The 14,812-nt window shown below is 37.4% G+C and overlaps 1 protein-coding gene across 3 annotated transcripts; it reads left to right on the top strand.

Moving 5' to 3' along the window:
• Positions 1-2,448: 2,448 nt before the first annotated feature.
• On the top strand, positions 2,449-14,513 carry LOC123869350 (acyl-CoA Delta-9 desaturase-like). 3 transcript variants are annotated; one of them, XM_045912231.1, is made up of 5 exons: positions 2,449-2,583; positions 4,537-4,770; positions 6,185-6,315; positions 7,429-7,634; positions 9,746-14,513. In XM_045912231.1, the coding sequence occupies exons 2-5, from the start codon at positions 4,554-4,556 to the stop codon at positions 10,257-10,259; spliced, it is 1,068 nt and encodes a 355-aa protein (XP_045768187.1). In that variant the 5' UTR covers positions 2,449-2,583; positions 4,537-4,553; the 3' UTR covers positions 10,260-14,513. The 3 variants fall into 3 exon arrangements, with proteins under 3 accessions (XP_045768187.1, XP_045768186.1, XP_045768188.1); XM_045912230.1 differs by having other exon boundaries at positions 2,476-2,794; XM_045912232.1 differs by lacking the exon at positions 2,449-2,583 and adding an exon at positions 3,469-3,605.
• Positions 14,514-14,812: the final 299 nt, after the last annotated feature.

Below are 14,812 nucleotides of genomic sequence, written 5' to 3'. Positions count from 1 at the left end.
ACCAACGAAAATGTACGGCATGTAAAAAAATATTATCTATGCATAAAACACTTTCAAAATAAATTAATTTTATGTTGTTTCAAATCACCCCCCGGACCACGGAAAGAGAGGGGGTTGCTACCCTCAATTTTTTCCCCTTGTCGCATGATTTTTGTACGGCGTTGCGGAATAATGGATTAGAGGCTGTATTGAAACAGTATGAAACTAGTGCCGTACAGAATTAAATGACCAAATTTACCCCGGAAATTGTCAGAAAATCAAAACATTTACTGACTTTGTGGCGCACCATTTTTTTACGGCACTGCGCGCTTTCTTATTATTTTTCATGGATCTATCGATGGTAAAAATGCCGTACAAAAATATATGACCAAAATGTACTCACTCTACCTGCACTTTTCAATTCTCACCAGCACTCTGTTGGACAGCTTACAAGTGACGGCATAGTGCTGAAACTTATTATTTTATGCTCTTATATCGTCCTGTATACGTCACCTGGTGGTTCATATGACCCACCCATTTTTAAACATGGGCCTGTAGTCTATAATTATTACCTCACTCTCACTCAGACGTGGATCACTACATCCAAATCTGGAAGTTCAACTATCTTGTTCGCTTGTTCTATATCATTGAGGATTTAATAGTTCTTAGAATTAGATCCATGCTCATGCTCTGTCACAGATATTATTTGTCTACGAATAGGTAGCAATTGAATGTACATCACTGACCAAGAGGTCAATGATGTACATGGTGATAGACACAAATTCTAGGAGCCACATTCGTTAAAAACGTTTCCGTCGCGCGTTGCGTCTGTCTGCGCCATAATACGTCTGCCGGAACAACTGAATCACTACAGTAGGTAATTAAATAATTGAAACACGTGGTGATCACCGACCGGCTTGCACTCGATCGGGTGATACGGTTATGTCATTAAAACTACTTTATATAGGGCTTTCAACTTGAACGGAATAATTCCATGCATCGCATTAGGTTGCGTAGTAATATTTTATGTTTATGATGCAAAATCATTTGGATACTCTTATATAGTTTATTGCTATCTAAGTTATAAATAGTCCATCAAATTCTATACCAGCATAAAGTTTTTTATAACCTCTGTAATCTTATTAAGTACTTAGGTATTATTATTAGCTGCAAAATCACTAGCCATATTATAAATACGAAATATTGTGTTTGTTTGTTGGTTTATCCTTCAATCACGTCTTAGCCGAGCCACGCGATCAACGTGATTTTTTGCATGTATGGGTATAATTATTATTAAATATCTACTTGGAGAATGACGTAGACTTTTTGTTCTGGAAAATCAGGAAGGTTCCCACGGGATTTTTAAAAACATAAATCAACCCGGACGATTTACATCAGCTAGGTAAGGTAGTAATGCTGCTACGAACTAAAATTACAGTCAACCCTATCTATGGCTCCTTGACCTCTAGCACACCTACAGACAGTACTGGGTATCAGCAGACAATCACGTTTTTCTCACGCAACGTCTTATAAAAATTAGATTTTTATGTAGGTACTTAGTTGCTAATCTTGGTATTAGGATGCGTCATTGAAACCTATTATAAACCTATTAAGCTATTTGTGTCTAGTCATGGGGAAAACTTACGAATTGGGTAGTTAGGTAATGATTTAATAAACACTAACCGTACAAGCATCTAGATCTACCTATTACAGTTCATGAGATAGGTACAGCCAGTCAAAGTACAAACAGTCAGACGGCCAGCGGAGGTTAATAGGTAGGGCCCCTTTGGGTCTTATCCTTGGGACAGAAACCTAAAAAGAGCAGTGAAGTGTGAGTGTGACTCACACACGAAAGGTTTCGTACCATCGTCGTACAAGAAATAACACTTTTTAATTTTCATGGAGGCCATTTTGAATTGTTATTAGTTAGTTGTTGTTATAGTGGCAATAGAAATACTTACACATGTGATCAACTCTTACCTTTTACGATTCACGAGGTATAGCCCTCAGCCCACAGACAGACATGACGGATGGATGGACAGCGGAGGTTTGTTGGCACCCTTTGGGTACGGAACCCTAAAAAGCTACTCTCCTAGTCCCGGAACTAAAAGTGCGAAATTCAAAACTATATTTACAGTATAGGAACCTCCTACTATCTTGGTATAGTAAACTAGAACTACATACCTAGGCCTTTTGTACAGTCAGTGACCAACAGGCTAAAAAGTTTGGAAATCCCATGTTCTAAAGTGTAGGTAGGTATAGATAGGCATACAGCTAAAACTTGTAAGAATTTCTTTCTTGAATATGCATAAAGTGTAAATGCAATGTTGAACATAATGCTATATCTAGTTATGTACCTAGTCATCTTTCAGTTGCGACTCGCGAACCAAATCTGACGAAATCCCATCAACTTGTGATGGTAGCGTGACGTGATCGTGACGTGGTGCCTAGTATCGCGCCACCTTGCTATCCAATGGACGCGCGGGGCATTCGTCGCTTGCCTCCATTCTTCAATTCTAGATTCTGACTCAGTAGCCCTGAGTTGAGACGCTACACGCGACGCACGCATCAGTTCAATGTCAAAGTACAAAATACAGTAGTTAGGTAAATACGCGAGACATCATTTTTTGAAGTTCGAAGTTTATCTATTTACTAATTATAATATTATCTTTACGCGTGCATCGTTGTCGAAAAAAATATTAAGTATATAAAAGTTTAGTTGTGAATAAACGATCATTACTAACGTAGTAGGACTTATTAGATGCAAGTGTTAACGTGATTTTATTTTATTTTAAAGTAACTACTTTAGTGATTTGTGAGTATTTTATTTTAGATCTTTTTTAGACCTCTAGCTAAAGAAGCAATTTTATTGATTTATCGGATTCGGATATAGTTAGTTTTTATTTTTTAATTTGAATGTTCGTTAGAATGTAAACCGCAGCTGCAAAGTACCTACCTACATTGAATATGATTATGTAGGTACCTACCTAATATAGGTTAATATCTCGGTTAATATCTGAAATCTATGTACTGTTTCTATTCTCTACTTTTCTATTCTCTATTCTTTGTGACTTTGGCTCTTTTATGATTTTAGTTCTTGTTCTTGGTCCATTGTCACCGTGTAAACTACTTTTATATGCTTGCTATTGCAGCTTTATAGCTTTCGCTAGGCTTTCGCCCTATTTTATTTATAGCTAATATTAGATACAATCTAATGCGTTTTTATATTACCAGGAGTTTTTTATATCCATATTTTTTTGAATTTATCAAAGGAGATAGGTTCATAAGGGCTAGAAAAGGACAGAATGAAAAAAAAATCATCCTGCATTGTGGATCTCTTAGGATTGTGAAGTGATCCTAAAATATCATAAAACGAAAAACGTGAATTAATAATATTAATAATATCGTGAAATCATAATTGCTGTGCGCCCTAAATTAAGGTATTCCAAAAATTAGGGCGAATTCCTTTAGAAACTAGGGTTTTAAACTAAAATCGTAAGTGGAAACTGGAAACACTGGTTGTGTGGTTGTCACATGTCATTGTTCCTGCCGTGCCGTGCAATTGGTCAATATTGTCATTTTTTCGCATTTTCTCAAATCTTTCACAATTCACATTTCTCCATTAGGTAGGTTAGGTAAATTATTAAAACATTTTTGTTTAAGTTAAGATTAATTAGTGTTTCTTTATAATAGTAGATACCTTGCATTATTATTTACATTAAAGAGTGCAACCGGTCGCTTTACTCACATTTCACATCTCGAAGACCAAAGTAGCTGCAGCGGATTAAAACGATTTGTTAATTTTTCGACCCGAGTGAGAATTTTCCTGTTTCCTTGTGAAAATTAGAATAGCAGTGATGTTTCATATTTTACATTTTTTTCGATTTGATGTGAATTGAGTTAAATAATAATAATACGTTCTTGAATAGAGAAATATGTACCTACTTCTACTTAGTTACCTACTTGAAAACTGAAAACTCAACATTTACTTGTATTATAATTTATAAACATAGGAAGGTACTTAGATTGCTAATTAATCTAAATCCAATTTCAATAATAAAATAGTTAACACCATAATGCTTAGATTTGCTCAGTTTATGACTAATTTATGAGTAGGTACTTATTGGATTTTTAAAAGAACAATCAAATCAATCTATATTAGATAGGTACCTAGTAGTTTTTTACAATATTGTGTTTTTCAATGGTTTATATTATCAAAAGATACTTAATTTGATAGCATTAAAATATATTCTATTGTCATTAGTCCAATAAAGTTTTGGTTTCAGTACAGGTATAGGATAGGTAACATGTAGGCAAACCCCTGGGCATAGATACTTGAGTTTTGTATGTTGGTAACATAAGTCACCCACTAAGAGAGGATAGTCTGAAATTCTACTTACCATACAAGCAAAACCATGGGCATAAGCTAGCCAGACAATCACTGCTTACATTAGCAGTTTGGTGCGGCAGAGATAAAGCCCCACTTTGAAGTGAAGTTGTTAAAGTATTCAGGCAATAAAGATTTATCGAAGTACTTAAACAAAATGTTTCTTACAGATTAAAGGACACCCAAAATGGCACCGAATACAGTAGATGCAAATGGTGTGTTATTTGAGACTGACGCAGCAACTCCTGACATGGCTCTTCCAATCACTCCAGTCCAACAAGCAGACAGCAGTCCAAGAAAATTAGTTTGGAGAAACATAATTGCATTTGCTTACTTACACATTGCAGCACTGTATGGAGGATACCTGTTCCTTTTTTCAGCAAAATGGCAAACTGATATATTTGGTGAGTATGTTATTTATTATGAATAATCTCTATATCTTATAAATGTAAATGTTAAAGTGTGCATCTGTTACCATTTCACTGCCCATCCATTTGACTAATTTTGAAGAAATATACAAATATAGCTTGCATCCTGAGGACAGACTTAGTCTGTTTTTTATCCTGAAAATCAAAGAGTTTCCAAACGATTCTTGAAAAATCTAAATCTACTTGAATGAAAGCATGGGCATCATCTGTTTAGTACAAAAATTGCTTATATCTTGGACATGGGATACCTTTTATCACAGAAAATCAAAGATCAAATCCTGTAATGGGATTTTTAATTACTGAAATCTACATTGACAAAGTTAAAGGCATTATCAAGGTGTTGCTTGATGCAGATTGCCTCAACTCAACTACAGGCTTTACAGGGTGATGACTGCAGTCACCTGTGATTGGCCGACTCACAATGGCTGAAATGCACTGTTGCAGCAAAAATGCCATAAGTTCAGCCATCACAATCATTTTGATTAAGCAATATGATAATTACAATTGTATGCTAAGGAGGCCGAATGGTCATGGGTTGGTTGCACCATTGTCATAATTCACCACTCCTAGCACAAGTTTTACCATTAGTTGGAATGGAAAAGAGCAATGAATACCTGCAATATAAGAAATACCTAACATTTATGCGCTCTTTCTTTTGAAAGAGTGTGAATTTTATGACATCAGTATAGATATCACTATCTTTTATTTTATCAGTTAATGCACAGCTTTCTATATCTAAAATATATTGGTGCTTTATATCAGTATGTAAACATGTTTTGCAATAGCCAAAAAAGTTACATAAATAACTATCAGATATAAACAGGTATCTATGTATTTATATGGCAAAGAGCCAATGTACATCATGTTTGTAAGCATTTAATTTTTTATAGTTTTATATGCACCAAGATTTAAAAGCTGAACCAGGCACATGAATATATGATTGTGAAAAAGTTTTTTTTATTTCAAAGTCAAATCATTAGTTCAAATTGTGTACTATTGTACTCTTTCTGATTGTCAATTGCTGAATTTGCAATACAATGATGTAGTGGTGATAATAAAATTACGTTAACTTGAAACTAAAGCTACAAGGATTTTATTTTGAAACAAGATGATGGAACATAATATTATTAGTTACGAAACGCGTTAAAGAGTAACGCCTATACACACGCACGCACGCGCGCACGAACACACACACTCACGATACACGCACACACACTCACGATCCACGCACACACACTCACGATACACGCACACACACACATACACACACGATTGTTGCACTCGCCTTGTTTATTAGTGTGACTTACTTGAAGTATATGTACCTAGGTAAAATACTCATAAAAATTATAAAACTAAGATATAAGTAGGTAAATATATAATTTTGTTGCAGCCTATGTTTTGTATGTGATGTCGGGATTGGGCATAACAGCAGGAGCTCATCGGCTCTGGGCCCATAAGTCGTACAAAGCGAAGTGGCCTCTACGCGTCATCCTTGTCATCTTCAACACTTTGGCTTTCCAGGTATTTAGCATGTTAATGACAATTTTTTGCCTCTAACACAATCAGTTAGGGTTCTCACAGACGTGCCTCAACCACAACCGCACGGCGGCAAGTGTCGCCGGGCATAATATTTTTCGGAGAATTCCATCGTGAAGTATGAGGCTTGCATTGAGATAAAATCGTAAATAGGTTTTGTGAACTGTTCGCCCTTTTCGGGAATTATTTTATTTTGATCTTGTCTATTTCTGATGGGCTTCATACTCTCTGAAAAATGTATGTATGTAGGAATACCACAATTATTAGCTGTTGTCTTCAGGGCTGTAGTTAATGTGTGGTCAATAATGTTGACATTGTCACAATTGCAACCATTCGCGGCGCTCGCACGCATCGGACGACCAAATGGTGGCCATCCGGTACCATGTTAACTAATTTGGGGTTGCGACAACGCAACGACAACGATATTTTTGTCGATGTATGTAATCCTTCTGAATAGGTTTATTGACTGACTAATTCTTGAAAGTAAAGATGTACTGATTACATTATCAATATTTGCTGTTATGTACCACAAGCAAGGCCAAAGGATGTTTGGTCAACTAACAAAGGATGCTCTAAATGTTTATTTCGGTACCTTTATTCTAAGAAGTTAAATATGCGCTGAAAATCAAAATAAGCACCGACATATCAATCCATAAAAAATAGCTTGGATAAAGATTTATTCTTGTCTTAAATAGTTTTTCTTTCGAGGATTCAGATTGTCTGTTAAACGAGCGAGTAATTTTGTAAGATGTGAGTCGCGTAGTAAAATTGACATTGCATGCGGTTTCATATGATAGTTTGGTTGTTTCCACAATGTGATGACCCAAAATGAATTGTTGCGTTTATGATGTTAGTGTATGTAAAAAAAATTGGCATTCAGTGGAGACTGCAGTTGACAGAAGTAAAAACTCAAAACCATGAACATTGGTCTTTTTGGAATCTCTTATTAATTCATTCAACACACTGTTTCCAGCAACATGTTGACAGCAACACAATTCAACTTTGTTTATAAACAATCGTTTACCGTGAATATAATATGTGACTTTATGGTCCCAACTCCCTAATAGTGGAATATTTATTTATTTTATTTTTACATAGGATTCAGCCATTGACTGGGCGCGCGACCACCGCATGCACCACAAGTACTCGGAGACGGACGCCGACCCGCACAACGCGACGCGCGGCTTCTTCTTCTCGCACATCGGCTGGCTGCTCGTGCGCAAGCATCCCGAACTCAAGAGAAAGGGCAAAGGCCTGGACTTGAGCGACTTGTACGCCGACCCTATACTGCGCTTCCAAAAGAAGTAAGTTACGAGTATATTTATTGCAGACATTTTCATGTCGCTAGACCATAGCCATCCAAGCACATCCTGACTGTAGCTAAGCTCGTGGCTAAAACTCCAAACTTGTACGCGGACCCAAGACTACTGCTTTGTAGAAGTTTAAGTTATATCGGAGAGTTGTCATATTACTGGAGGAACTACGACTCGACCTGCCTGGTCACCAGTCGTGCTTGTCGTTCAGTAAAGTGCCGTTTGAGCCTGCGTTGTGGATAATCGATAATTTTGGTCAAATAAAGAGAGGTGCGTTGACACAACGTGGATGTCTGTGTTGCCGCGCTATTGGTTAGTCGGCCTTTCGCTTTCCGCGCTCTAGCAAGGCACAGTACAAAAGCATAGATACGTCCACTTCATTGAAGGCCAGAGCTGTTTCTATATTATGATGTCAACTATTATAATATGTGTTTGGACTATGTACATAGCGCGTCACTTGCACCAGAATTCATAGTCAAGGTAGGGACTTCTTTAGAGGACGATTCAGATAACATGTGTAATTTAAAAGAGCCCCTATCTTGACTATGAATTCCAGTGTTAGTAAACGAAATGATAAATAGGTACTACAACACTCGCCAAGACTAAAAGCATGACCTTGAACTCATAAATTTTTTAGCCTGCTTAGCGTTGCCTGACGGGCACAGTGTTCGAGATTAATTGGCTGTCATATACATACTCTGCCTGCATTGGTTACCCCGCGTCTTCTCACATTTTGTGGCGCGCACACACCAATCCTTTTAGGATGAGTGGGCGAATATGCGTGCTCAAGTATCCCGACTATTTTCGTTCATTACATGCCTCGAATTCCGGTGTTTGTAATATAAAAATAACATGCACCTTCTACTAAGTGCCAGTTCAGTGCAACTTATTGAATGGATGGGAGAGTAATAGTTACATAATTTAAAACACCAGAGATTTCGTGCAAGACTTGTTTCTTTCGTCATCATCATCGTCAGTCTGTGGACGTCCACTGTTGGACATAGGCCTTCCCTAAAGAGCGCTACCACACCATGGTCCTGAACCTTCCTCATCCAGCCACTTCCCGTCAGTCTTAACTTTATATCTTCAGTCCATCGTGCTGGAGGGCTTCCCATACTATGCTTGCTTATACGGGGTCTCCACTCAAGGACTTTCCGGCTCCAACGACCTTCGCCTCTACGAAGGCATGGCCTGCTGAGTGCCACTTCAGCTTGCTAATAGTTTGGGCTATGTCAGTGCCCTTGGTGCTTCTGCGGATCTCCTCATTGTTTTTTCTTTAGTAATTCGTAAAAATTTTAAAACATACTGGTATCTAGTTTTTACAATCAGTAAATGTGCAGATACTAACATATACAATCTGCCACTTGACTAGAATCCATATTGTATATCCAATATGTTCACATTGTACTTGTCATAGATTCTAGCATGACAATACCTATTGTCTTTTTTATTCGTCACGCTATGTGATGTGATACAATTACACAAGCAAAAATAACGCAAATACATATTGTATCTTATACGTAGTTCTATTTGTAGCGGATTGCACGTAATTTTAACAACGCGACCTGGCGCTGTGGTCTTATAAGTGGGACGGGTTCCAGGTTCGATTCGCGGCAGGGGCAATTTGAGACTTTATAATTTGTAAATTATCTCTGGCCTGAAGATTTCGGCTGCGGCGGATTAGTTTTCCTGTAGTGTTCGCATGGATTCAGACCACGATAGAAGTTTATTTCAAGCAATAAAGACTCATATAGTCACGTATAATCTAGCATTTTGTCGTGTGTGTGTGTGTGTATTAAACTGTGAACGAAAACTGCATGGTTTCTGCACCAGCTGAAACATTACAGTAGCACGACGATTTATATAACAATAACAGCAATCGAGTCTACTGGTTTTCATGCTAATTAAAAAATAATAATTATAGTCAATTAGTTGCCTATTCACATCCCATACGCTTAAAGCGATTTAACGTTTGGTACCTCATAGCTTACATCCCAGGCAGTCGGACAGACATTTATCCCAGAAAAATTAAAGCGGAGCGGAATTTTTAAATCTTTGCGGATGGATTCGATGGGTATCATGTAGTAATATAATATTTTCAGGTACTATCTCCTCCTCATGCCGATCGCGTGCTTCGTTCTGCCCACGATCATACCCGTGTACTGGTGGGGCGAGAGCTGGGTCAACGCCTACTTCGTAGCGGCCATGTTCCGCTACGCCTTCATCCTCAACGTCACCTGGCTGGTGAACTCCGCGGCGCACAAGTGGGGCGACAAGCCCTACGACAAGCACATCCAGCCCGCCGAGAACATCTCCGTATCGGTGTTCGCTCTCGGGGAAGGCTTCCACAACTACCACCACACCTTCCCCTGGGACTACAAAACCGCCGAGTTGGGCAACAACAGGCTCAACTTTACCACTAACTTCATCAACTTCTTCGCTAAGATCGGCTGGGCTTACGATCTTAAAACGGTATCGGATGAAATAATTCATAATAGAGTCAAGCGTACCGGCGATGGAACTCACCATCTCTGGGGCTGGGGCGATAAGGATCACTCCGCTGATGAGATCAAAGCTGCCATTAGAATCAATCCCAAGGATGAGAAGGATGATTAAATGTTGAAACTTAACACAAATAACACAACATTCGTACAATACACGTAGTTTAGTTATAAAGGCCCATGCGTTCATTACGTCACGTTTGTTATTGGATGAAGAGGTCATAATCATGTGACTGTAGATTAGTTTAAATACTTCTATTGTAATGCCAAGATGAGTGTCGTCATCTTTTATCAATCCTTTTTGTGTATTTCCATTCTACGTCATTTTCGCGTAACTGAGAATCGACTGAAAGCCATTGAACAAAAAATAGAGCATAGGAATGATAGGAACGTCGACTCAATAAATTTAGAATCAAAGTACCTACATATTTTAAATTTTATTTTTAATCAGAATAGTCAACTAGATGTAGAATGCAAATAAGAAAAACATTAAGTAACAATGTAGGTAAATATTTCATTTATTTAAACAGTCTGTAATAGTTTAAATGGGTGGAGTAAATCGAAGGTGACAGAAGGTCAAAAACTTCGGCGAGACGTAATTAATGAATGGTGCGTGTAACATTATTGTGATAAAGAAAACACTTGATGGTATCTTAGATATCTTTTTCCACATCTTTTTGAATCTGATATCTCGTCAGAAAGACTGAGATCGAATATAATGTGAATGCGAGGCTATCGAGGAAACCTAATACTTGTTATGTTTGATTTGAACAGTTTAGTTGATTGCTTAATTTAATTTTCCTCATCGAAATGAGGAAATGTGCAATATAATTGAATAGAATGCTAACGATACTGGCATGGGCATAGAATTATAATGAAACACTATCTATTACTTCGCGAATAGATTTGGTGACAAGGTTTCTGCATAGCCTTGCAAGTAAGCTTCGAATAAAAAGATGAAATATTTTGAAAAAAAAGTATCGTTTAAAATATTTTACACTTCCTATTAGATTCTACGGAATTAGAACTTAGGTTTGCTACTAACCCAGAGATAAATGTAAATTTACATATCTTTAGCGTGCACTGTTTACTTATTACTTGAGTTTAATTTTTCGTGTGACTAAGGCACTCAACACAGACAGCGTTCCAACATTCGAATACATCAAATATAATATGCTGTAATTAGTTTTTATAGAAAATAATGCTTTCAAAGTTAGCGATGCGTAATGGTGATTTCCATATTTGCTGAGTAAGTTTGCATAATATGATATCAACCGGTTTTCGAGTCGCCGAAAATGTAATAATGGCACATAACTTTTCACCATCGTCGTAGCAATATCGGTTACGATGTACCGCACTTTTTGCAGAACCCTGATGCCTGGTACTTTTCTTCCACATCTTGTTAGACCAGATCAGATCAGACAAATGTTGCAACCAGGTCTTACCACGCGATTCTTCTAGTGCTACAGATGGGCGATGGCAAACCCGTAACATCCCGTCAACAACATGATATTTCAACCAACTGCCTCGTTGGTCTAGTGGTTAGCATGGTCGACTACGGATGACGGTTCGACACTTGGGTCGGGCCAAAAATAGTCAGGTATTGGAATTTTCTATTCAGAAATTTTCAGTACTATCCCGGAGTAATCTGACAGTGTGTCCCTGTGCCTCAAAGAGCATGTAAAGCCGTCGGTTCTGCGTTTGAACTCCCTCCGATCGTGTCGGATTTCCGTCCCATCCTATGAGAGTGAGGGAATAAAGAGCATCTGTTTTTCCACACACATGCACTATAATATCTCCCGCGATTAATCAACTGGATTAATCTCTAAAAAGGTTGGCCGTTGCCGAAATTCGGTCGAGAGGACATGATTATTATTAGTTATTTCAAACACAAATGCCATTCTGATTCATGATGCGAAAATTTTTGTAGTGGCTAGGTACCTATTGAGTTTGACTTTCCTCAACGTTGTTTTGAAGTAAGCCATAATGTGTCACTCATTAGGACCGGGACCTTGCTCATTTTCCTCTCTTTATTTGTTTTTTTCTTTTCATCCTTTATCCGAATGTGACTTTGGTTCAAAAGTAAATTGGTTTCCGCTAGACTAATAGAATTTAAGCATTCTAAATTTTGTTGATGAGATAATCAGCTCGCCATTATGAAAGGATTTAAAAAATCTTTGGAACAAGAGTTACTGAACTTTTGGAAAGCGTTTGAATCGCGTGCGTTGATCGCGTTTTGTGTTTGGTGCCTAACATGCATAGCATAGCTTCTTTGTGTATGAAAGTTATACATCTGAGTATACAGTGATAACGATATGTAACACATCAGTATTATATACCACATACAAAAATAACCATGGGTATTGTCACTAGTCTTTTGCATTTGTAGCGAGTTACTACTATTATTTTGTTAACAGTTGACACAACCCAATAACTTATTTTTGTTAACTTTTGAATATTTAATGTTTTAGTTTTAACACTCTAGGGATACGTATATTAGGTATGTGGTCTGTGAGACTAAGCGTAGGCAAGAGGCATTGTACGACCAAACAAGTGAGATATGCTAATTGAAAATTCAAAAAAAATCCAGTCATCGTACCGGTGTGAAAACCAACAAAACTTTATGATTCTTTATATTACTCATGCAATGTTATTTGTTTAAACAGTGTCAAAGTCCAAAAAAAATATTATGATTGGTCGTTTTTGATGTCCAGCTAACGACGACATCCCTACATCGACAAGTGACTGAATTTCGGCAATATCGAATGTATAGATAAAGGTGGATCGAGCGCTCCTAATACCTACTTGAAGCAAATACCTACAGTTATTAACTGCAGGAAATATTGTACATCGGCCTTTAGAAAGGAATTTCGGCTTCGTAGAGCGTTGTCTCTGTCACTCATAGTTATGTGACGTTTTGCCGGTCTCCACGACAGAGACAACACTACGAAACCGCTCTTTCTAAAGATCGATGTTCAATATTACCTGTTGGGTACTGTACTTATCGCTGTCCCACTTCAACTACTACCACATTATTAGTGTACTTTGTAGGAAGTAGACTACAAAAATACTCTCGCTCGGTAGTTAAAGTGGTAGTAGCCAGTAGTAGTGGTAGAAGATAGTGATAAGTAGATATTTGCTTCAGAACCTCGATAACTCAAAGGTTGAGAAGCGGACTGAATTCCGAAAAGCCGGCGGTTCAAACCCCACCTGTTGCACTACTGTCGTACCTAAGGAGTAATAGTCATGATTAACATGGCTAATATTCTTTTATAGGTATTAAAAGCGCTCAAACCGTCTTCATGCACATAACATATTCTAAATTTCAAGTAGCTTTTCCGTTTTTTAGGTTTTAATGCAATCTTTATTTAGTGGAAGCTATAATAATAATAATTGTCATGGACAAAATATAGCTTCCTGGGTAGGTGTCTACAATGCCTATGATTTTGGACTGATGTGTAAAGAGAAATGTGATATGGTAGATGTGTAAGTAAAGTAGGCAACGATATAAGTGTTCCGCTAGATGCGGCGCTTCATAGTAACAACATCAACAAACATCGGCCAGCCCGCACTTCTGTTAATCCTAATTAAACTGGTGTGATAACTCTGGATTACATATTATTCACGTTATCGTATTAGAGTAGGTATCGGTAGCTTTAGTACCTACAGTCTGTTCTAAATTATCTATATTCGTAAAAACGGATTGCGTCTAAAGCGGATTACGATTTAAGATTGACAGGAGTGAGGACATTAACTAAGTACCTATACTTAAAGTGCGGACATCGATGTTCGTTGGAACATATTGTTACTATGAAGCGTTGTATTTAGTGGGACATTTATATCACTGAAAGTAGGAAAGAAAAAGGTATATCATCAGTGGAATTTTGTATTTATTATATTTTATTTTTCATTTACACAAAAGCACAAATAAACAATACAAAAATAAATTTATCGTAAGTAAATAGATGTTTTAACCACCATCTGATTGTTTTTAACTCAGGTTCAGCTTGCCTCAAACGGTGTTTTAAGCCTAGCGTCCACTAGAGCCCAGTCGGGTGTCATTGAAATTTATGGAAGTAAACATAATAAATTTGTTTCGGGGCGCAATTACATAGTAACTACCTAAATATGTATTATGTAGGCCCAAAGTTAAGCGATCTGATTCGGTGAACTAATGGACGCTACACCTTATATATAAATTACATAAGTACCTAATCACGAATATATTTTAAAACAGCACCGTTTCGTGCGACCTTGTGTGACTTGAATATCGCACGCCGTGTGAAGTAAGCTTTTATAGATATAATATTAAGTGTTAATTAGGCATATGCCTACATTGCTGTTCTAAAATTATAACAGTGCAAAATAATTGTTGTTTTATTTATTCTAACCTTACAAGTTACAACAATTAGGGACGTGTGGCCTTTTTGTGACAGCGCAAATCAGTGTTATTCTATGTTCTAAAAAATTTAACAAAGTTTTGACTCTGTAATCTATCTATGCCATAGACAACAAACACTTACTAATCACAATAGCTGTACAAAAGGCATGAAAAAGGCGATTGGAGTCCTACATTGAGGATGTGTACACTAATCTAGCTTAGTGCTTAAGACATCCGCGTCCTAATTGGCACGTCGGGGGTTCGATCCCGGCAACGCACCTTCAACT

Source organism: Maniola jurtina, chromosome 11 (assembly GCF_905333055.1).
Source record: "Maniola jurtina chromosome 11, ilManJurt1.1, whole genome shotgun sequence".
Classification (NCBI taxonomy): Eukaryota; Metazoa; Arthropoda; class Insecta; order Lepidoptera; family Nymphalidae; genus Maniola; species Maniola jurtina.
The sequence above is the reverse complement of the archived record's forward strand: the minus strand, read 5'-3'. Positions and strand labels throughout refer to the sequence as shown.